Below are 23,987 nucleotides of genomic sequence, written 5' to 3'. Positions count from 1 at the left end.
TCAACTCAAGTCTCAATTGTATCATTATTTCCACCACCTAAACTAAGTCCCAACTGACCGTTCCCACTGCCTTAACGAGCAAGTTAACTTAACCCAGCAGAATGCAGACCAAGGTCAAAAAGGGTGTTCTGTGATGATATAGGCCATTACTAGAGCTGACCTGCAGACAGCACACGGACCACAAATTCTCTGTCTTCTTTTTTTCTTTGAAATGTTTGGGCCATACCCAGTGGTGTTTGGAACTTATTCCCGGCTCTGCACTCAGGGCTTGGGGACCTTATGGGGTGCTGGGGACCGGACCCGGACTGGCCGCGTACGGGGCATATGCCTGCTCTGGAACCTCAACTGTCCCTTTCATTTTTTTCACATAAGAAAAATGAATTAATAGTTTTAATGATACTGCAAGCACTTTTTGCTAACTCAAATGTCACCACCCATCACTCCAACTCCACAGAAATGATACCGGAGACAAGAAAGAGCCTCTTACTATTTGGGGGATTGACCTGCCGCACCGCAGGCGCCTGCATAACCGCTCCCCCGCGCAGGGGAGCCTGGGCCGATGGCGCCGGCAGCGTTGTATAAACCACCTGGTGGTTGGCAGGAGCTCTTGGAACAGGGAGTCTGGTGGTCACCTGAGTTGCTGGGCGATGTGTTACATTCACGGTAGTTGGAGCTGACGCAGAAAAGGAAAATAGGTTAATGCAGTACATTCTCTGCTAAACGTAACTAACTTTGCACAAAACCTATATAAAGAAAAGAAATCGGAACGAGAATCCCCTTCCGTAATCTTATCCAAGGAGAATTAGAGGGCCAGCCCTCAGAGCTCTAGCAAGGCACTGGGCAGGAAAGAGCAGCTGGCCGTGGTGCAGGCCTGCCCACTCCACACTGACCAGCAAGTAAGCATGTGCAGAAAAACAATGCGTAGGCCTGAGGACAGCCTTTTAAAGCAAAGTTTCCCTCTTCACTCTGCTATGAAGCTCTTAGCAGACTAGACATCTCAGTCTCCCTGGCTTCCTATCAATGGATATAAGTCAAACGAGAACTATAACCCAGGGCTCAAAGATCCGGCTGACTGCTGCAAACGGCGCTTCCCTCAGTGAAACAATCTCTAATTCAAAGCAATAAAACATCCATTTAAAAAATATCGCTTTAAGGAATATTAATACAGATCTAAAAAATGAGTCCTAAATGTTCACTGGAAACATGAAACTACAACAATGATTATAGGAGTTAACAGTTTCTTATTAATAACTCTGCAAAGAGAATCATCTTATAAATATGGTTAACTATAAAATTAAAAGCTACTTTCATATGGAAAAATAAATCCTATAATAAAACCAATCTGGGAGTGAATGCTGGCTCCAACAAGGATGAAAAGGGTTTCTTTACTAAAGAATGCTCAGTGTTTACAGACTGTAACTTTCAGTGTCAGCCTCTTAAAGGGAAGGGAGTATATCAATAGCAGTTTGCTCTTCATCTTTTTATTTCCCATTTTATTATCGATAATGCACACGTATGTAGGATAGTTCTCCCTAAAACATCTAAATCTGGTGACTTATCTTGACTTTTCTGGCTAACATCAAGGGTGAACTCAATGTTTTCCTTAATGGAAAAAGTGCTTTTTATAGTAGCAATTTTCAGATCATCTGTAAGCACTGGGTTATTTTATAAAGACAACAAACTGTCCTGATAATCTTCCTTCGGCTTCACACTCAGAGTCCAATTCACAGCGTCTAGAGGTAGCCTGTAAAATATGTCTGTCTCCTGATAGCTGTGTCAGGCCAATCAAAACTAAGAACATAAGAGCGGAACTACGCTTCACTTCCTGTCTTATCTTTCCACTCAATGGGTGTTGCATCCTTCACTGTGGGCATCAACAGAGTTGCAGCTCAATGGCTCAGCAGACTTTACCAGTGGGCAACAAGTGTATGGTTGTCTGGGAAGGTCCACTTGTCGGCACCCCTGATGGCTGAAGAGGTGGGGCTGGCTGGATGGGCTGCAGCGGTCGAGACACAGGCTGAGAAGAATTCATGGTGGACACTGGGGCATGACTCAGCTTCTTAGGCTCTGTTCAGGTAAAAGGAAGGCATTATGATTACTGAAAGAGCAAAATCAGACAGAGTTAATGCAGGACCACAAGGGAAATAGTGCCATTTAAGCTAAGCTAAATGTTATTCTGACTGCTCATGTTCTCTAGCACTTCTTATACTCCAGGTATTCTTTCCATTTTACTATCATTTATTGCGGTGCTGGGCCTTAAACTGAGGTCTCAAAAACTGGGGGCAAGTGCTATACTACTATATCCCTAAAGTTGTTTTTTTTTAAACCAGAATGCAAACACTATACTACTACATCCCTAAAGTTATTTTTATTTTTTTAAATTGGAACACAAACACCGCTCATTTTACAAGGACCCACAAATATATTAATCATAATGCTGGAGACCTCTTATCATTGATTACATGGGATTAGGAGGGAAAATGGCACCGAAGTATTCCTTAATGCAAGTGCCTTTATTTCAGTACCTTGTGACGCTCCACTCTCTTCATCATCCATTGTGAGATCAATGACACCACCCGAATCACTGCTAGAGGCTTTTCCACTCTGGAAAACAAAACACCTGCATTTTGCAAAGGAAACTCTGGCAGACAGAAAGCGACACTGCAGGAAAATAAGGTACGTAGCCTAGTCCATCTGTACCCCTAAATGGATTTCCTTGGACAGAGTGGCAGAATTACTCCTGAGCTAAATATCTATTGTGTAAAACGAAAACAGTGAAAAATGAAGTAACTTCACTAAAAAACTTTTGTAAGTTATTTTTAAAACTAAGTTGTCAACTGAAGAGAGCTTATTAACATGACCTGGCGCTTTAAACGATTAGACACAAAAACCATTCACTTTTTAATAGCCAAAATAACTAACCTAGTCTATAAGGCCCGATTAAGTGTTCATAAAAATGCCAAATACCTAGAATTACATTACACAAAATGACCTCAAATCATTTTTTTAAAAATGATTGGTTGTGAGTTAATGTCAATTAACATCTAATCTGACCAACTTCAACACTATCTGAAACCATCAAAAATGTAATTAAAAAAATTTTTAAATCACATAACAACAACAAGAAGGGGGGGGGGGGTAGGCCAATGAGGCCCCGAGTTGCCACCCACGAACAGCTCCTGACTCCAGAATGGCCATGAGCCCAGAGACACACAAACCAATCTCAGAACCCTGCGGCTTTTGGCAGAAATGCATCTGGACTGAGCATTAAACTACGACTCCGTGCCACCCTGGGTGGGGAAAGGTGTTTGTCCCTTCTGCCCTTTCTCCCTGGAGGCACAGTGGCTGCCACCTTTTCAGAGCCTACTGGACAGCCAGGTATGAAACTGCAGTGATGTGACATGCGGAGCCTCAAGGGATGCAAGGTGGAACCGGCCCCTCTCCCTGCCCTGACGAGGCCCCGAGTTGCCGCCCACCAACAGCTCCTGGCTTCTGAATGGCCATGAGCCCAGAGGCAGACAAACCAATCCCGGAACCCAACAGCTTTTGGCAGAAATCCCTCCAGACTTATTACTAAAATATCAGAATTCCAAAATCATCATATACTCTCCAGAATCACCAATAGAAAACAAATTATCTTATGATGCCTTTTTTTTTTTTTTTTTTTTTTTTTTGCTTTTTGGGTCACACCTGGCGATGCACAGGGGTTACTCCTGGCTCTGCACTCAGGAATTACTCCTGGCGGTGCTCAGGGGACCATATGGGATGCTGGGAATCGAACCCAGGTCGGCCGCGTGCAAGGCAAATGCCCTACCCGCTGTGCTATTGCTCCAGCCCCTCTTATGATGCCTTTTCAACAGGTCTGATTGTTGGGGGTAAATTCCAAATAATAATGGTGGGTCTTCTGTCAAAATACTGAATTATTCCAAATAATAATGGTGGGTCTTCTGTCAAAAAGTGGAGTGGAAGTCATCTGCCACACAGGCAGGGGGAGGAGTGGGATGGGGGTATACTCGGGTTCTTGGTGGTGGAAAATATGCACTGGTGAAGGGATGGGTGTTTGATCATTGTATGACCAAGACTTAAATTGGAAAACTCTGTAACTGTTCTAACGGTGATTCAATTCAAAAAAAGGGGGGAGGGAGAGAAATAATATATTCATAAATAACCAGGCTCTTCAAAAGACTGAGAGAGCACCGTAGAGATGTCCCCAGACCCAGCACCAGGCTGTCTCATTCAGGGCAACCCAGAGGTGGGTGAGTGAGTTCCCCACCCGACAGAGACCCTGCAGTCGAAAACCTCCACAAATGAATCTCTGCCATGCTTACGGCGGATTTCCAGAAGCCTCGGAGAAGTGTAACCTATGAGTGAATCTGATGAAAAACCCAGGTCTGCCAGACCTGTGACTCAAATCTCCAGGATCACATGGAGTCGAGAATGGGTGACCTCCCCTCACCCCATCTCCCTGTCTAGCCTGTGGGAGTCATGCCCACAGACTGCTCTGTTGTCATATAAGCTCGTTAATGGCCCTGATCCAGAGACTCAGAAATAAATCTCTCAGAAGAAAGCAACCCAGAGTGACACACCACAGAGATGCCTCTGGACCCTAAAGTCACCATTCAGTTACCCTCTGCTCTATAACCGTTATTTAAAATTTTTTTAATTCCTGGAGTGCACAGCTGTGTTTGTGGCTGCACGACATCTCATACTAGACACCACTGATATACCAAGAGTAATACACCACATTTGATGGGGTGTAAAGTAGAAGGCAACTAATCTTGGAAGAAAAATAAATAAATATATATAAGCAATATATTTATATATATAAGCACGACTCAACCTTTAACAACATGTTTGTAATCTCTTATACAAGGGCTTAATGGCTCCAGGATAAAATACAACAATCTTCATTCACTTTCCTCTAAGGAAACGTTTTTGGATTATTTTTTGCTGATTATTCATAACAAGCAATACAAAATAAATTATTTAGGTCCTGCAAAACATGGATTTACAATTCTTTAATAGTTCATGTAACTCCATTATATTTATGTTATGCTATATTACTAACATTTTATTCATGTCCATGCTATATATGATTATGTCTGTACTTACTGTATTCATATAACTGACATACATTCAAAGCTGAAACTGTTATTTTGAGCAGGCGTTTCTGAATCAGGTTATCCGCCTAACCTCTGATATTGAATTCCTCTGCCTCTAAGCTGAATGAGATATCCTTTGCAAGTTATTACTATTTGACTGCACTATCTCCTTGCTGTTGATGCAGTTACTGTTTCAGGTGTCCTTTGGATTGATTGGTACAATGTGTTTCATCAACTATGACAGCTACACAGTACAAGGTAAAATAATTTAAATTCTAAAACCCCATAAAGTGTGGAGCAATAAAAGATGTTTTAGCTTTTCTAAGACATAAGAAGCAAATTTTATTTGAATTTTTCTGATATAAAACTATGGGTCACCAAATATTCCGTCACTAAGTATACCCCTGACCAATGAATCAATTTTATTTCCATGTTTCTACTGTTAATATACATTATAGTATACACACTGCTGATAAACTGTTCAATAAAGCTTTGGCAATGATGTAAATATTTCATTATCTCCCCCCAAACACATGGTGGTCAACTAGTCTAAGAAACTGCTAAGCCTTGAAATGAAGCTACTGTAACAGAGGTAATTTTCTAATTTTAATGATACAAGACTTAAAATTAGTAGTTAAAATATTTTAAATTTGAATGGCTATAAGAAACTAGTGGCTATGGTATTAATGAATTTTTTTTGTTTTTTTCTCTTTGGGTCACACCCCGAGATGCACAGGGGTTACTCCTGGCTTTGCACTCAGGAATTACTCCTGGTGGTGCTTAGGGGACCATATGGGATGCTGGGAATTGAACCCAAGTTGGCTGCGTGCAAGGCAAACGCCCTACCCGCTATACTATCGCTCCAGCCCCAAGTTTTAACAACACAAGATCTACCATTTTTAAATGATGGAATAAAGTTACTAATATGCTCATTTTAATAACTCAGAGGTTACTCCTGGCTCTGGCTCTGCGCTGAGGAATTATTCCTGGTGGTGCTTGGGGGACTATATGGGATTCTGGGGATCGAACCAGGTCGGCGGCATGCAAGGCAAATGCCTACCCACTTTACTAGTGCTCCAGCCCTCCAACAATCTAGTAACTCTTGATGTCAATTACAGCCAAAGTAATTAGTAAAAGTAAAATTGTTATAGAAAAAAAAAATCAATTGACAGAATTTCTGGGTGATTAAATTTTAAATAAAAAATACCTAGACTGGAAAAACGCTAATAAGCTACTTAGAAATACCAGGATTTTCTTTCCAGTTATTTCTGATCAGCTGTGAAAAACTGATTCCTCAGCGAGTGTGTGGAGAAGGGAGAACAAGAGTGAGAAAACCTGCGAGACCTCCCAACAGAGATGGGTCAGGAAGAAACTGAGCAGATAACGATTATCTTCACAGTATAGCAAAGCAAAGATCTACACTGATAAATATGCAATCCATGGAGTTAGTTAATACAATGAACCAATTTTTTAAGAGAATTATTACACAGAAAAAAAATCCCTCTAGATTTATCATCAAATACCATATGGAAATTGCTTGAAAATACTGGGGTAGCTGTAAAAACCAGATTTAGAAGAACATTTACTGTAGCAAAGAAATAGAAATCTACTGTAATTGTAATGAGAATTTTACTTTGGAATAGAAGCCCCTCTTTAAAGAGAGGCTTCTAAAATCTCAGGGCTAGGACAAATGGAGATGTTACTGAGACCGCTTGAGAAATTCGACGATCAGCAGGATGAGGATGATGACAACTCTGGAACAGAAGGGAAGTCCTACCTGCGACGTGCTATCAGCTGCTTTCTTATTAACGGAAGAATCTACTGTTTTGCTTGTCTGGTTTTCTGAGAAGTCAAAAAACAAAAAATCATGTGAAAGGGTTAGCTGGTTCACATACACAATTCAAGTGAGTTTCTCATAGACAAAAACTGTCATAAGCCACTGTTATAAATCTTTAAAAGCTGCAAATTTCACAATAGAGACAAAAACGTCACATGTTTACAGACCAGGAAATTTTAAATCTATCCTCAAAAATATCTTAGGGAAATAATTTAAGATGTGCATAGTTTAAACGTCCTACCGTAAGCAACTTGTTAAATAAAATGAAGTATGTCCACACTTTATGCTTTCAGAGGAAAAGTAATTTTATATCGCAAAAATGTAATACTCATTAAAAACAGTGGTTCTGGGAAAATAACCAAGCATTGTATCAGTCATTCAGTCACAGATGTTTATTCTGTACTCATCTTTCAGTCCACACTATTAATTTTTCACTAGTAACCTACATGAAAGTTACTTCCAGAACAAGAGGAGAATAAGCTGAGTATACTTTTCTTTCTTAAGAAATTTTATATCCTCAAGTCTACTAAAGTCACTGTTGAGTTCTTCCTCCGTGATAATGTGGTCATTAAATTAATTAATAAGAGCTTTCTAAAGCTCTTATTTTCATTTTAATTTCATTCTTAAATTCTGTAAAAATCCTTGGTCAAATAATACTGCTTGAGGTCAGAAGATAGGATAGCACTTAGGGCATGTACCCAGCCTAGGCCTGACCCACACATAGGTGAAATATGTGTGTGTGTGTGTGTGTGTGTGTGTGTGTAGTAAAATGTGTGTATGCAAACACACTTTTGAAAAATTAAACTATATAGAACTACATATATCCATAGAGATATGTAACTGCACATCAGAAGTAAATTAAAATATACATCTACACATTAAGACAGTTAAAGAAGCAAACAGGCGGCCCTTTTCATTTTTCCCTATTCCACTTAAATTATCTTGATTTTGGGAGGTTTTTTTTGGGGGGGGGCACACCCACCAATCCTCAGTGGTTACTCCCAGCAGTGTTCAGGGGACGATACAGGATGCCAGAGACTGAATCCAGGTTGGCTTCAGCATACAAGGCAAGCAACCTACCCACTGTACTATCTCTTTGTAGCTTAGTTATTTTTATATAAAAAGTGTATTACTTAAAACTACTTAATAAAAAACTAATTCAACATTTGAGAGTCAAAGTCCACTAAGAACCATCTTCTCATACTGGAAATATTGCTTCCTGCCTGTGTCCCTTTTACTAGGGACTGCTTGATTCTCAATGCAATATTCATTGTTTCTTGTTTTAATTTTTTCCACTTTGGATGACTTATAAAACTAAGTTGAGAATTTGTCCATAAAAACGGTTAAGTACATAAAATCAAAAATTGTAAGAAACACTTATCTTCTACAAACACACAACCTTAATTTTCTTACAAGAGCCCTTCATTTTACCAGTCACAAGGGAGTTTCGCAGGAGAGCCAGTTAAGACTGTTCTAACTGCCACTCCTCTATAAGTGCATGATAATTATACAAAAGTGAATGGAATGAAAAAATTTTAAATGATTTTCATATATATCATCTCTCACATCTGTGAGGGTTGCCTATGATTTATCTCCTTTTTATCCTCTCCAAAGCACTGCCCTCACTATATCAATGTTCATGAATGTCACAAACATACATGCTCTCTGCAAAAAACCTAGTAACTTTATTTCTCACCATTTTCACATTCATTATCTCACACTTTTCTAGATCTCTCATAATCTTTTACACAAACCTGCATGTTCTTAACACTCAGAATATTTATAATTAATTACTGACTTAATACTCAAGTTCCCAGTGTGACTGTGAACCTAGTGAGAACAGGAATTGTTTTGTACATTTTTACAATAATACAGGTATGCAGGATTTTAGAATAATATAGCTATTCAATTTTTCAGAAATTAATAAATTAGTTATGATCTGAATCCTAAATTTCAGATTAGTCTGTTACATATTTATTCTACTATAAATAGAAAATATACTTTTGGAGCTATACAATAAAGAAAATATAAATGCATCCAGTTCGGTTTTATGATATATTAAGTGGATAACAACCTAAGTGTAGGATTTATAAAGTTTTAAATTGTGTAACAAGTTTATCACATGAACGATATATTAAACTTTCATCTCAAATCTACCTATAAAGGTTATCTAGCTTTAACTTAGGTTTTAAGAAGACAAACCAGCTAGATGCCTATCTTAACGGGACTTAGGACTACCCTGAATTAATGCATAATCAAAGAACATACGGCCTCACAAGATTTTACTCTTTTTTGTCTGTTTTGTGTTTGGGCCACACCTGACTTATTCCTGACTCTGTGCTTAGGGATCTCTCCCCGCAGGGACTGAACCTGGTTCAGCCAGGTGCAAGGCAAGCACCCCAGCTACTGTACTATCCATCTGACCCCTCACAGAAGCTTATTCTAGTTAATACTTGAACAACACACAGTTGGTCTTTCACAATTTTCTTTTAAATGTAGGCAAGTAATCTAGATAAAATGAAGATCTTTTAAGTAATTTACATGTGTCAAGTGTTAAAAGCCTAATATAACAGAAGTAGTTAATTTTGTTTTTAAACACGAATAGCACTTGTTTTTAAATTCTAATTGTTTTTAAATACTAATAATGATTTCAAGACTATTTCAAATACAAAAATAAGAGTCAAATAATTAAATACAGACTAACACCATGACCAGAGATCATAAACAAGGTAAATTTTACAGATACATGTTATGTGTCAATAAATACTCAGAGAATTTTTTTGCCTGCTTTTGTTCTGAGGCCATACCCGGGGCTTACTCGGGAATCACTCCTGGCGGGGCTTAGGGGACCATATGGGATGCAGGGAATGGAAACAAGGCAAACACCTAGCTGCTGAACTATACTCCAATCCCAAATGTTCATAGAGTTTTTACAAGAACAAAATTTAAAAATTAAAATTCTGCTACTTCTAAGTATATAGAAAATAGTGCCATTCATAATACGGAACAATAATTTAGTAAGTCAATTATTTCTGGGACCAAAGAGGAGGATCAGCGGGCTGCAGCTCATGAGCTGAATGCAGGAGGCCTGGGGCTGAGCCCCTCTACCCCACGGTCCCCAGGGCACTCCAGGACAATTCCCAGCACTCAGCCATCAGTATGCTTAAACTCCACTGGATGTGACCCCCAGACAAAAAATTATTTCTTTTCAGGCTATGACCATTCAGGTAAAGGTCTGTATTTAAGAATATCTTGTGATCACGAATAGCAACTTGGGCTCAAAATTTCACGGAGGAAAAATTCCAACATCACATAAAACAATGTGTATGATAATACCTGACACACATTTCAGTCCAATATTAAAGGTGAGCACCATACAGACTCAGATGGCTGTAGTAGCTCACTGACGACATGTGACATTTTTAAAAGGCAAGGCTTATATATAATATTCCTAACAGGAAGCTGTACTCTGGAAGCTGTTCCTTACATTTTATAGTTACCCATTAAGATAAACACATTACTGATTTCCCGACACAGCCTGCCCATTTTTATGTTCAAAGGCAGTGGGGATCAACAAGAAGTCATATAGAACAAAAAGTTTAAAAAGCAGACAAAACGTACGCTTTCAAAGGGAACAATGAGCCGGAGAGATAGCACAGCGGGTAGGGTGTTCGCCTTGCATGCGCCTTGCCCGGGTTCGATCCCCGGCATCCCATGTGGTCCCCCAAGCACCGCCAGGAGTAATTCCTGAGTGCAAAGCCAGGAGTAACCCCTGAGCTTCGCTGGGTGTGACCCAAAAAAGCAAAAAAAAAAAAAAAAAAAAAAGACAACAAAGACCTTTACAGACTTTATACACAAGTAAAAAAATCTCAAAACTGTATATCTCATGTAGAAAACAAAGAAGATAAAACAGTTTATAACAGATAAGTTTTAATTTTTTAAAAACTATTCCATGTGAAGATGTAGGTGATAATTTTTTCAAATAGGTGAAGTAAGATTTCTAATTTTCCTCTTATAAACACTCATTAGCCAATAAGATCCTTTAAGATCTATTTTTTCTATTCAATATTTCTGGGAAACATTATTAAAATAAGTCATAATCCATAGTATACAACCTAAATTAAAATTTTCAACTACAAAAAGGTATGTAATATTCACTTCTGAAACACTCAAATCTTATTTTGACATTACTTCTCTAATAAGATAAAATTATTAAGACTAATCTCTCATAAATTCTCTCATCCTTTAGTCCACTGATGGCAGCTGCAGGCAAGTGTCACTACAGGTCATTAACATGTGCATGTCTATGATCCAGTCTACAGCGATGACTTACCAATCCTTGACGTGGTGCTGCTGCTCTGTTCTGCAGGAGATGACGTACTAAAAGCAGAAATTGGAATTTTCATCTGGATGGGCCCTCGGTTATTGGACGGACTGTAGAGTCCTGAAGGGCCCACCGTGGGTAAGGAAGTCCTTGTGGCTTGCACGATGGAGTGTGCTGTTGAAACAGCCTGTACGGCAAGGGTCGTGCCCAGCGAAGCAGCACTGGCTGGAGAGTTCCTCTGAATACTGGGACTGGACACAGAAGAAACGGTGCTCGGTTTCATGGGGTTTGGCAAGGACGGCAAGGACACCTGATTTTTGGTCAGACCACTCACGGCAGGTGGGCTCTGTACAGAAATGAATTCAACGTTGCCAGATGGCTGATTGGTCACTAATGTCCCTGGATGACTCTGCAGGAGCTGAGGCTGGGAGGACACCGCCACAGGTACGTGCAAGATCACTGGCAAAGACTGCAAGGAGATTGTAGGCTGGGGGTTTCCACTAGGCACCTGAGTAGAGGCAACTACTGTAGCTGTGTTGGGCGCAGGAAGAACTGAAGCTGCTGTCAGAGAACCTGAAGTTACTGGCGTCTGCAGTTTCGGCTGGCTACTGGCAGCTGCTGGAGGAGTGACCATATTGGTTGACGATACTACAGAAAGAAAAGAAAACACTATCAGTTCAAAAGGCTGCCTTCATGTATCAGCGAATGGAACACCTACACACTTAACGTTACACCTGATCAACAGTAATGTCCTTCATAAGAAAACCCCTCCAAATTTAAATTCTGGAAATTCTACAATTAAATCTGTAGAAAAGGAAGTTTTTTTTTTTAACATCTGTGTGGTACATTATGGAATGTGCAGATACTGCTACTTCAGTAGCAAAGCAGTCTCTGAGTATTATTATAATCACCTCAGAGTAACCGGGAAAAAAACTAAAAGCTATGTAAAACTGTACAAATACTTTTGAAATTACACTTAAAACATTGTAAATGCTGATGGGCTCAAATAAATAATATGTATCATGAATAACCAGGATAACCTGGTCCTATTTCATCATTTAGACCAGATGAAATTATATGTCTATGGCCCAACTTTATTGAACGCCCTGAGAGGAACAGGATGGATACACTATAAACATGATATAATATGGAAAAGAACAGAGTGAGAATGGGAAATTAATTAAGAAAAAAGGGGAACAAACACAGATGAGCAGGAAAAAAGTAAGTGCCATCACTGAAGTTCCCTGGTAATTTTGGCTCCCTCATGCTTACTGCCATGCACAAAGGCTGGATGTGACCAAGTCCCACACACTGACTTTAGACTGATGTGTCTTTCCAACATCACGGACACGCTAACAGCTCCCCCAGTGTAGTTCTGAGGGACAACTACCGAGACCTAGTTTGGGAGTCTGCAGTTATAAAATGTTCATGATGATAAGACATTTCAGTTCTTGTTACCATGCAGCCACTGATGATAATGGAACAAAACTAACGGTGATTTAATTATTTGTATCGGTATAAAATTCAAGGTGGATACCAAATTATCTACTACATTCTTTACCACCACAGGCTCACAAGAAAAAAAATCAATGTTTCACTAAATAATGTTCTTGAGGGGCCGGTGCAATAGCACAGTGGGTAGGGTGTTTGCCTTGCACTCAGCAGACCCGGGTTCAATCCCCGGCATCCCATATGGCCGCCCCAGCACCACTAGGAGTAATTCCTGAGTACAGAGCCAGGAGTAATCCCTGTGCATCACTGGGTGTGACCCAAAAGGAAAAAAAAAAGTTCTTGAGAAAAGAACTTTTCTTGAGAAAAGTTCTTGAGAAAGCAGAAAGTTCTTGAGAAAGCAGTTAAAAATGATCAACTTTGTAACAACAGTAATAACCCATAAAACGTTACTACTACATGCCAGCGTGAGAAGGCTGGTTTATGAACCCTTGTTGGCTACTTACTACTTAAGTCACACACTGACAAGCTTTTTTCAAGACTTTAGTTGCTGCTGTTTGGTTTAGCTACGTGGTGACTATGCTCGGGGCTCACTCCTGGCAGAGACTGAAGGATCGTGTGCTGTGCCAGAAACCGAAACTGGAGTGGCTGTATGTAAGGCAAGTCCCTACCCACTATTATACTATCTCCCTGGCCAATGAAATAAAGCAAAAACTTCAACTTTGGGAGAAATATTTATCAGCTAAAACATCAAGTTTCCCAATCTTAGGATTTCTGAAGACCCAATAGTGAAATAAATGTGATGTTAAAAAAAAAAAATTACTGTTGAAATTTATGAACCTTTTGAAATTTTAGGTTAACAGTGAATGTTTTCCAAATAATCAGTGAATCAGTGAAAGACATATCGAAAAATAAATGGATTTTAATGAAAAATTATAAAATTCCACTGAATGGGTTTTATATTCTGCTATTAAAGTACCTTTGAGAAACTATCGTTTGACTATATCAAGGCAGATTATCCATCAGATATCTGTCCTCAGGAGGAATTCCTTTCCCATACCTCACAGAAAAAAAAAATAACTAGAGGTTTAAGATAGATATGTGCAACCAGCCATCTTCAGCAGTATTAATATTTTAAGTAAAAAAATAAGTTATAGGGCAAAAGAGGCAACCGAACAAGCTGAGTGCACGCTCTGCATGTGAGGGGCCTGGAGCTGACCCCACACTCCAGGGCCACTGAGCACTGCAACCCGGAACACAGAGCAAGGAGTAGCAGCTCTGAACACTGTGGGAAGCTCAAAAATAAACCTTTAAAGGGTAACCTGTAAAGATGTAACATAATCAACACTTTCCCATGGACTTTTTCGAGTTTGCAGTTATTTTTCATTAAAGCATGTAATTTAGAGTCACTGCCTCGACCCAGAGCAGAGCACATTTCTCACATGTGTGATGTCTTAATTTCAGTTCCTGGTACTGAGCGGAAAAAAAACATGAAATAAGTGCAACACATGTTTGCTATTGTCTTATATGAATAAACATCAAAATTAGCTTTAATTCCCACTGTAATTATTAACAGAAGCCACACATGAACAGCAGCTCACTGGGGTTCTTAATTAATGGTCTTTTAAGATTATACAAGGATAGGGCTGGAGCCATAGTACAGCTGCGAGGATGTTTGCGCTGCACACGTCCTTATTTGGGTTTGATCCCTGGCACCCACATGGCCCATATACATGGTACACAAGGATATGGAGACCAGAAAGTTTGAGAACCATTACAGTGGTGAGAATTTCTTCGTCCATATCTGTGATCCTGATGTTTTTTAAATAAAATTCTGTTAGGATTCAATTTTAAGTCAATGCATTGCTCTTAGGACCAGTCACACCTCAAAGAGTATAAATATAGGAGAACCAAAGCTTTCAATGACTATGGATCTGCATCTTAGTATTACAGAATATTACCTGTATTCACAGGGGTTTGAAAGGATGAAGGTACACTCTCACTAATGTTTCTTTTGGACTCCAGCATCTGTCTCACTGTGCCAGAATTTCTAGAAAATATATATACACATAGAGAGTCAAGGGATATGCCATTCTCGAGAACATCAACTTATGAACAGAGAAAGCAGCTGGTTCAGCAGGCAAATGCATGGACAGACAGGCATTGTAGCACTAAGCTCAAAGTGCGTGCACGGAGGGAGAGCTGAGGCCCAGCTGTGAGGATGCTGCGGTCTTCCAGATTAGGGAAGCATCTCCTCTCACAGCCGAAGTGTTACGGAACTTTCATCTGAAAAGTGAGTGTAGGTCCTAGTATCTGTAAACTTGAATCACTCCTGAAAGAGAGCAGTGCTCAACCAACTGAAAGGTTTTTTTTTTAGTACAAAAGTAAAAGAAACTTGCAATGACCAAAGAAGTGTTGTGACATAAAACCAATATGCACTGATAATTAGAATAAAGGGAAAAAAGATGGAAATATATAATCTAGTACATTACTTATCTCTACATAAATACAATGGCTAACATTCCTGCAAGATAAAATCAGAGCCTATTTCTGTTATTTTAAAAATGACAGACTGCTTACAAGACTCACCTGTAGGGCACATTGTTATTGCTGTTAGCATCAATTACAGACTTGACTGGTGATACAGGTGGGTTAGGTGGGTTCTGTGAGAGAAAAACACCAAGGTAAAATAAACCCAACATAAAAAAATATTTTAAAGTTAGACCTTTAAATGGCTTGGAAATTTATATTTCTTGAACATTTTCAATTATTTTAAAAATACTTATTTTCAAGTATAAAAGACTCGAAGCATGGTGAGAAGAAGGCTTTTTTCCCTGTGAAAACATCCAGATAAACACTTACGTATGCAGAGAACTCCAGGCCAAAACAACTTGGAGAAACTATTGGGAGAGATAATTCTCCCAAAAGCCATCCTTTGCTATATTCTTTCTTCCTTTTTCCTTTTTCGGGTTTTTTTTGGGGGAGGGATGCTCAGGGATTACTCCTGGCTCTAAGCTCAGGGATCACTCAGGGCCTGAGGGGAACATATGCAGTGCCAAAAATTTTCAGGTACACTGGGTGGGTTTTTGGCTCAGAACTCTGGGATCTTCTAGCAGTGGGGGCAGGCAACGTCCCCGGCCCACCGTATTTCTGGAAGCCCCGGCAGCCCCATGCATATCCCACAACTGCAGCCATGTAAAACTCACTGTCCAGTTAAATATTCTAGATGTTTTTTCCTTTATTTTTGTTTGGATTCTTCTTGGTTTGGGGGCCACACCAAGCAATTCTTGGGAATTACTCCAGACTCTGCACTCAGGAACTACTCCTGGCAGTGCTCAGGGGACTGTAAGAAATGCCAGGGGATTAAATCTGGGTCCCCTGCATAGAAGGCAAGCACCCTGCCCACTGTACTACTTACTGCTCTGGCCCCAAAGAGTCTGGATTTTTCTGAAAGTGTGCTGACATCTCCAAATTCAACAATACTGACATCCCATGGGAGGAGAACAAATCAGATAGGAAAGTAACATAGAAGCCAACTAATTTCAATAAAAGCATTAACACAGAAGGTTTAACTTGCAACAACAGCTTAGTAAACCCTCAGTCAAGGACTTCGTGTCCCCATAGTGGCATATTTTCTTTTACTGAAGGATGTTTTGATAACTGTACTAGTCATTTAGTGGTAAAGAGCAATATAAAATAAACTATTTGGGGCCTGTTGAGGGGGCAGGTTTCAAGGGCTTATGCTGGGGAAATGGGGACAGTGGCAGAGGAAGGTCACACTGGAGCTGGGATTGGTGCTGGAATACTGAATGCCTGTAATAAACGCACCATGAACAACTTTGCAAACCGTGGTGTTTATATAAAGTGGAAAATATTTTTTAAAAAAAGGAAGAAAGAAATGGCCCAGAGACCTGAGTAAGTGTTTCTCCCAAGAAGATATGCACAATGATCCATAAACATATGTAAGTATGCTCAAAATATTAATTAGAGAAATGCAAAGCAAGACCACATGAAATATCCTACTCCATTAGGAAGAGCACCATAAAACAAAATGCCATTCACTGGAAACAACATGGCAAAATCAGAGTAAGTCTTGTACCCTGCAGGTGTGAATGTACCTGAAATGGTATCTACAGACAGTTGTATGTTGGAGGCTACTCACACAAATAGTGAAATGTTATTATATAATCCAGCAATTTCATTTCTAGGTAAATATACAAAAGACTTGAAAACATTTGACTGGCAGTAAAGGAAGAGCTTCCGCGCAATTCAGCATTTCTTACATTTCCCACTTAAAGCTAAATATTAGTTATGTAAGATGATAAAAACTCTTACTTCCTGTCTTTTCTTCAGATCTTCTTTGGCTGCTCCAAAGCGTTTAGTTAACCTGGCAATCTTGGCCTAAGGGGGGGAAAAAAAAAACAGAAAAAAATGAAATTAAGAGACAACACGGTCACAGTCACAGTCACCCCGTGCTCATCGATTTGCTCAAGCGGGCATCAGTAACATTTCATTGTGAGACTTATTGTTACTGTTTTTGGCATATCAAATACAACACGGGTACCTTGCCAGGCTCTGCCGTGCGGGCAGGATACTCTTGGTAGGGACAGAGGAATCAAACACAGGTCGACCACGTGCAAGGCGAATGCCCTACAGCTGTGCTATCACTCTAGCCCAAGAGACAACATGGTATTAAAATGAAACTTGGGGACACTAACCAATAATCCCATAGATATTATGATGGCTAACAATAAAAATCATGTATGGCAAGCTGACTAAAAATCGTAATTTGGAAAATGCAGAAAATTATAACCAGTAACTTTTCTTACAGATTATTTCCTTAGGCTACAGTCAGAGGTAGAATTCTTGAAAAGTATATTTTAAAGGCTCTCTTCTAAATGCTCTTCAGAAATATTTTGTTAATTTACATCTTCAATTGTAGTATGCATGAGTGCTCATATAATATTACCGTGAGAAGTAATTTTGTATTACTAACCACTAATGTAAACAAAATATATATATATTGCTAGGGTCAACATGCCAGTGAAATTACTTTATTAATAATTTTTACTGCTTATATAGGACTGGAGTGATAGCACAGTGGGTAGGGCATTTGCCTTACACTCGGCCAACCCGGGTTCGATTCCTCTGTCCCTCTAGGAGAGCCCGGCAAGCTACCAAGAATATCCCACCCACACAGCAAAGCCTGGCAAACTACCCGTGGGGTATTCGATTTGCCAAAAACAGTAACAAGTCTCACAATGGAGATGTTATTGGTGGCCGCTCCAGCAAATCGATGAACAACGGGATGACAGTGCTACAGTGCTATACTGCTTATGTAAGTTGCCTGATTGCATATTTAATCTCAATATATAATCACAGAAAATTCTAAAATAGGCAGAAAATTTAAAAAATCAAAAATGTCTTTGTATTTCCTTTAAAAAAAAAAAAAAGAGGTATTTGTGCCACATCCACCAATGCTCAGGGTTGATTACTCCAGGCTCTGCACTCAGGAATCACTCCTGGTGGTGCTCAGGGGACCATATGGGATGCTGGGGCTCAAACCCACATCAGCCACATGGAAGGCAATGCTGCATGTGAGGCATTTGCCCTACCCACTGTATTTTCTTTCTGCCCCATCCTTTAAATCTTTAAGTCACAGGAGTGATATTCAAATGCCTTTATTCTGCTGCTTTCATTTTATGTAAAATGTATTTTCAAGATTGACAAACTTAAACAGGATAATCTCACTTATCTGTGATATATGCAATAACTGGGTGAGAACATGTAATAAGGGGGATGAGGATGCCTAAATCACCCTTGACCTTAAGAGTTTAGGGAGAAGGGCAAAGAAGAAAAGAAATCAAGGGGGGGAAAGAAGAAACTGTGGAAGGGAAGTAAGGGGGTGAACAGGAGGGAGTCATCAGCTACACTGGTAATGTGTAGTATTACCAGTGTAGCTATACACCCAAAGTACAGACTCCACAACTCTGATAACGTGAGATCTTAGCTGCAAACACCAAATATTGTCAAGTGCCTGTCAAGGAGGCAGGCGGCGTTAGGAGGAATGGAGTCTGGGAACCGAGGTGGACAGAAGCTGACACTGGTGGCAGGACTGGTGTCTGAAATGAAAACTCAACTATCAATTAAATACAAGTGTTCAACATGATTTTTTTTTAATTAAAAGTTTTTTAAAGAGTGATATATTTCTGGGTTTGTTAATGAGGCCTGCCTAAGGAAGAGCCTCATTAAAATTAATTTTATGGAATATATGATCACCATGAAAAGAAAATTATTACTATTTACTTTCAAAGTTTCCTTACAGAAAATAATCACTTCTTAAAAAAGATCCTAAACCTTACAAAGTTTAATAATTCACTGGATAAGGTCCAAGAACTCACTGAGAAGCAATCACCTTTGATGGTTAAGATGAAGGTTTTCCTCAGAACATTGCATATTATCTTTCTACAAAATACTCAAGGACATAGAGTTAAGTGAATATTTTTATGACGGAGTTTTTTGTAAATAAAGTATTTCAGTAATTTTAGTAATTTTGGGGTTTTTTTGTTTGTTTTTGTTTTTTGCTTTTTGGGTCACACCTGATGATGCACAGGGGTCACTCCTGGCTCTGCACTCAGGAATTACCCCTGGCAGTGCTCAGGGGGGCCATATGGGATGCTGAGAATCGAACCAGGTCAGCCGCATGCATGCAAGGCAAATGCCCTACCTGCTGTGCTATCGCTCCAGCCCCTAATTTTAGTAATTTTTAAGAAGACTATCGGGAAGGTATTTTTTGTAACCTAATTAGCTAAGAATGCCTCATCTTTTCTTTACTCTGAAAACATAACAAGAATTCTGTAAATTCTAACATCTTTTTATGTTATGTTTGTGGAAAATTAATAAATATCAAAAGGGTAAAGTGATTACCTCTAGGTTTAGAGGTTAGACTTCCTAGTGCGAGAGAATGTACAGAGGGAATTCCGTTTGTATCATTCCGCTCTGCTCTACTGAAACATATTTCTATCACTTGAAAATTCAATGACTGGTCAGAGACACAGCTCAAAGAACTGGAGCACTTTACTTGCATATGCAAAATTCCCTCCCTGTTCAATCCCTGACAACACATACACCACTACCCCTCAGCACTCGGGCATTATGGAGGCCCCTGGAAACCCCCAGGTATGGCCCTGTTGGGTCCCAAGATCACAAGACCCCAACACTGAACCCTCCAGCCCAGTAGCTAAGTATTGCTGAGAGTAGCACGTCGCAAGTACTATCAGAGTCCTCTTCCCCTGGCTGCCAAAATAACATCAGCAGAGAAAGTCTAAATTAAGATACTGTCACCAGCCATTCCATATTATAAAAAGGAAATCAAACTATCAAAGAACAGCCATTTCTTTCCTGTTATTAGCCTAAGAAACTATTAAAAACCTTTATTAAAATCTGCCATAATTTAAAATCTCATAATTAAACAATAGCTGTTTACATTTTACTTTTTTCAATTTATTTTATTACTTGTCTTCCCAGCAGTACTGGAGTGTCTTGTTATCGAGGATCAACACAGCGCCAAGTAAAAATGAGAGCAGGGTCTATCAGTGGGAAGCTTCTATAGGGGTCATCAGGGAATGCCAGTGACTCCTGACAAAGAGGACTCACAGGAACAGATTCTTCCTCATAGACCCCAGAATTAACCAATCCTGCAAACACCTTGCTCTTGTACTTGCTGCTTCCAGAAGTATAAGACATTAGGTTTCTTTTGTGTAAGACACCCAGTTTATGGTACATTTTATGGCATCTCCTAAAAAACTAACAGAGGATTCTCTTATTTCTAAACCTTAGATGTCAAATGTACTGGTCAACTACAAACACTTTTTTCAGTTATAAAAATGAGAGCGTATGGTATACAATTCAAGTTAATGTACAAACCTGAAGTTCAGTGAGAACTGTTTTATGCCTCTTGTTACATTCAATCTTTTCCACTCGTGTTTTTAATTCTGCCAAAGTCTTGTCAAATACAGCACACTGTAGGGCACATAATTTTTCTTCTAGCAACCACTGTACAACCTAAAAAAATATTAAGATTTCAGCAAGTTGCAAAAGTAAACATTCTTAATAAGATAGTAACAATGTATTAACTAGTTTAATTTAAAAGCATGCTATTATCCATAACACTGTGCTATATCCTGAAACACTCCGACTTCTCTATACTGAAGCTACTGAAAGGGTTGTTTTTTTCTGTTTTTACTCTGACATGCCCTTTTGGCATGATTTTTAAAAAGAAAAACAAAAGAACCAGTTTTTAAAATCTGCACTTGGCCACAGATGGTATTTTTATAAGACAACAAATATCTCGCAGCTATGTGAAATTCCAAGAGAACATTTCTAAATGCCTACTCGCATCTCCATGTTCCTCTCATCGAGTCCTCACAACAAACAAGAGGCACCATCCCAGCCGAGGGGCCGTCCCTAACACTGCCCTACGCCACCTCAGTGCACACAGAACTCTTCAAAACCCTTTCACACACCTAGCTTCCTACTTGCAACAGCTTTACAAGACAGGCTTACTAATAACTATCATCTCCGTATCACAAAAATAAACAGAAAAATACTACTTTTCATTGCTTTATTGTTCCTTTCTCTAGTGTGGTTATTTGTATTATAATAAAAGTGATCTAAACCGAGATTATTTCATTAAATCATTTCATACTGTTCTCTTTAATAGCCTGTATTATAAACATTTGTAAACACATTTTGAAAGCATTAATATTTTTGTTATTTCTATCAAGTTAAATATATGTCAGAGGCAATTTCCAAAGCCTAAAATACATAATACAGAATTTCAAATACAGGGACCTAGAACCACAGAATCAATTATTTTAAGGATTAAAATGTCAACATACAAGACGTTAATGTTTCCAGTAGAGTAAGTTCAAATATCGAAAAAAAAAAAAAAAGTTGGAGAGCAGCAACTAACACGGCTCCGGCTCGTGGGACTGGGACACATCTGAACCGCGCGGCCGCAATAGCGGCCTCGCGACCTTTTCTAAAAACCGAAAACATACAATCTTTTAATGGAAAACCAATTATCAAATGCTTCCTTAGTAGGGCTGTCTTTCTTGGGGGGAAACTCCAACAACAATAGTGAGTTTTGTTTTGCAATATGGAACGTAATCAAGGTGAAGAGAAAATGAAGTGAAATTCATCAGTTATACAGTTGGGGGTGGGAGGCAGGGGCGGGGGGTATACTGGAGATTTTTGGTGTTGGAATATGGGCACTGGTGAAGGGATGGTGTTTGAATATTGTATAACTGAGACATAAACCTGAAAACTTTGTAACTTTCCACATGGTGATAAAATAATAAATAAACAAATTAAAAAAAATTGGAAATAAAGTTTTGTTACTAAAGTAAAAAGAACGCAGTATCTCGCCTCCATTTTGATCAAACCAACGTATCTAAAAAATAAGCTTTAGGAAATGTTAGTCAGAAGAGATTTTTAAGCTAATGCTCTTCTACTAAGCCACATTAAAGCTCTTTAACATGATTTTAACTTTTGTGAGGGTTTTTGGTTTTGTTTTGGGGTCATTCCCTGTAGTGTTTAGGGGCTACTCCTGGTTTAGGGCTAAGGGGTCACTTCTAGCAGTGCTGAGGGAACCAGGGATCAAACTAGGAGTAAGTCACATGCAAGATAAACACATTAACTACTGTACTATCTCTCCAGCTCGTTAACATGTTCTTAATTTATCATCTAAAATACCTTTTGGAGCTTCTGGTTAATATCTCCTTTGGCTGTAATCTTAACCTGAAATTCTGCCTCATATTCTTCATCCATATATCGCCGACGTTTGGACTGTACATTGTCCATATCCTCTGACTTAGAACGTTTTCTTCTGGAAAACTCACCTAAAAACAAAAAACATAATGAACATTAAGTTGTTTACAGACCTTAATGACTAGTCTCCATCTTTAATACAACACTATTTTTAGCTTGCACAATAACACATCAGTCATTTTATAAACTTGTTTTTGAAATCAGAAAAATAAGACATGCCTTGTACTTGCCTGACCCCAGTTTGATCCCCAGTACACCATAAAGTGCCCCAAGGACAAGCAGGAGTGATCCCGAAGTCAGAACTAAGCACTGAGCATTGCAAGGTGTGACCTCAAAACCAAAATAAAAAAGCAAAAAGGAAAGCTGATAGGCAGCATTTAGCTTTCAATTCAAAATGATGTTCAATTGGTTACATAAGAACTTCCTAATAGAGAGTCTCTTGCCCGCACACCTGGCTGTCTTCCCTGAGGCCCCTCGGAGGGGATGGGCTCCAGCTTCCCTCCCTACCCCGAGCAGAGCTCCCGGTGGCCGAAGACCACCAGAACCTAGCTACAGCCATGCTCAAGGCCCCTCTCCACACGTTCAAACAGGCCTCACGCATGAAGGTACTGGAAGAGGAACCCAGGTGTGTGTAATCCCATCAATGGCCAACATCCAGAGACTTAAAAGCCAGCTCCCAGAAGCGTGTGGCCACAAAGTGGCCGAACAATATCTTGTAGCCTACCTCTCCCTCTGGGAAAAACTGGCAATATTCTGAGAGTTTCCTGCCCACATGGGACAGCCTTGCAAGCTTCCCATGGTGTACTCATATGCTAAAGCCAGTAGCAAGCTGGATCTCATTCCCCTGACCCTGAAAGAGCCTCCAGTGAGTGCGACATCGCTGGGAGGGCCGAGTCGAGAGAGACTTCTAAGATCTCAGGCAAAGGATGAATGGAGAAGTTACTGAGCCCGCTCAAGAAATTGACAATTAATGGGGATTTCGTGATTGGTTATTCCTAACGGTAACAACAGCAAGTCTCACATGGAGATGTCACTGGTGCTGCTTGAGCAAACTGATGAGCAATGGGATGACAGTGACAGTGACAAATGGGGCTGGGCACTTGCCTTGCACATCTGCGTCTAAGTAAACCCCAGCCCCAAATGCAGTCCCCTGAGCACTACCAGGAGTGATCCCTGAGTGCAGAGTTCATATTGATAGCCATTAGCAATTATATATTTTATATATAATTTATATATAATTATATATAGAAAATGTGAACATGAGAACACAGAACATCAATCCTTAACATCTTACAATAGGCTGGAGAATGGACTAACAATATGTACTAGCGGTAAGAATACAAGATGAGAAATCGCCTCATAGTCGCTCCTTCAGCTCTGTATCTATAGCACACATGGATTTTCTCTCAAAAAGCAATATTCACTCTTATGCCCCAGATTTCTG

At 39.5% G+C, this 23,987-nt stretch overlaps 1 protein-coding gene across 3 annotated transcripts in view; it reads right to left on the bottom strand.

The window, feature by feature from the left end:
• The window catches only part of ATF7IP (activating transcription factor 7 interacting protein), a 95,628-nt gene that overhangs the window by 10,694 nt on the left and 60,947 nt on the right, over positions 1–23,987 (bottom strand). For all 3 annotated transcript variants that reach the window (XM_012933401.2, XM_004611303.2, XM_055118062.1), the window contains exons 4-13: positions 22,469–22,614; positions 20,639–20,776; positions 17,048–17,113; positions 15,302–15,375; positions 14,674–14,762; positions 11,273–11,911; positions 6,880–6,944; positions 2,526–2,604; positions 1,912–2,067; positions 488–673 (exon numbers count right to left, since the gene is read on the bottom strand). In XM_012933401.2, the coding sequence (XP_012788855.2) occupies positions 488–673; positions 1,912–2,067; positions 2,526–2,604; positions 6,880–6,944; positions 11,273–11,911; positions 14,674–14,762; positions 15,302–15,375; positions 17,048–17,113; positions 20,639–20,776; positions 22,469–22,614 (1,638 nt within the window). The remainder of the gene's footprint in view (positions 1–487; positions 674–1,911; positions 2,068–2,525; positions 2,605–6,879; positions 6,945–11,272; positions 11,912–14,673; positions 14,763–15,301; positions 15,376–17,047; positions 17,114–20,638; positions 20,777–22,468; positions 22,615–23,987) is intronic.

This window comes from Sorex araneus, chromosome 10, assembly GCF_027595985.1.
Source record: "Sorex araneus isolate mSorAra2 chromosome 10, mSorAra2.pri, whole genome shotgun sequence".
NCBI lineage: Eukaryota > Metazoa > Chordata > Mammalia > Eulipotyphla > Soricidae > Sorex > Sorex araneus.
This window is presented reverse-complemented; position numbering and strand designations above follow the sequence as displayed.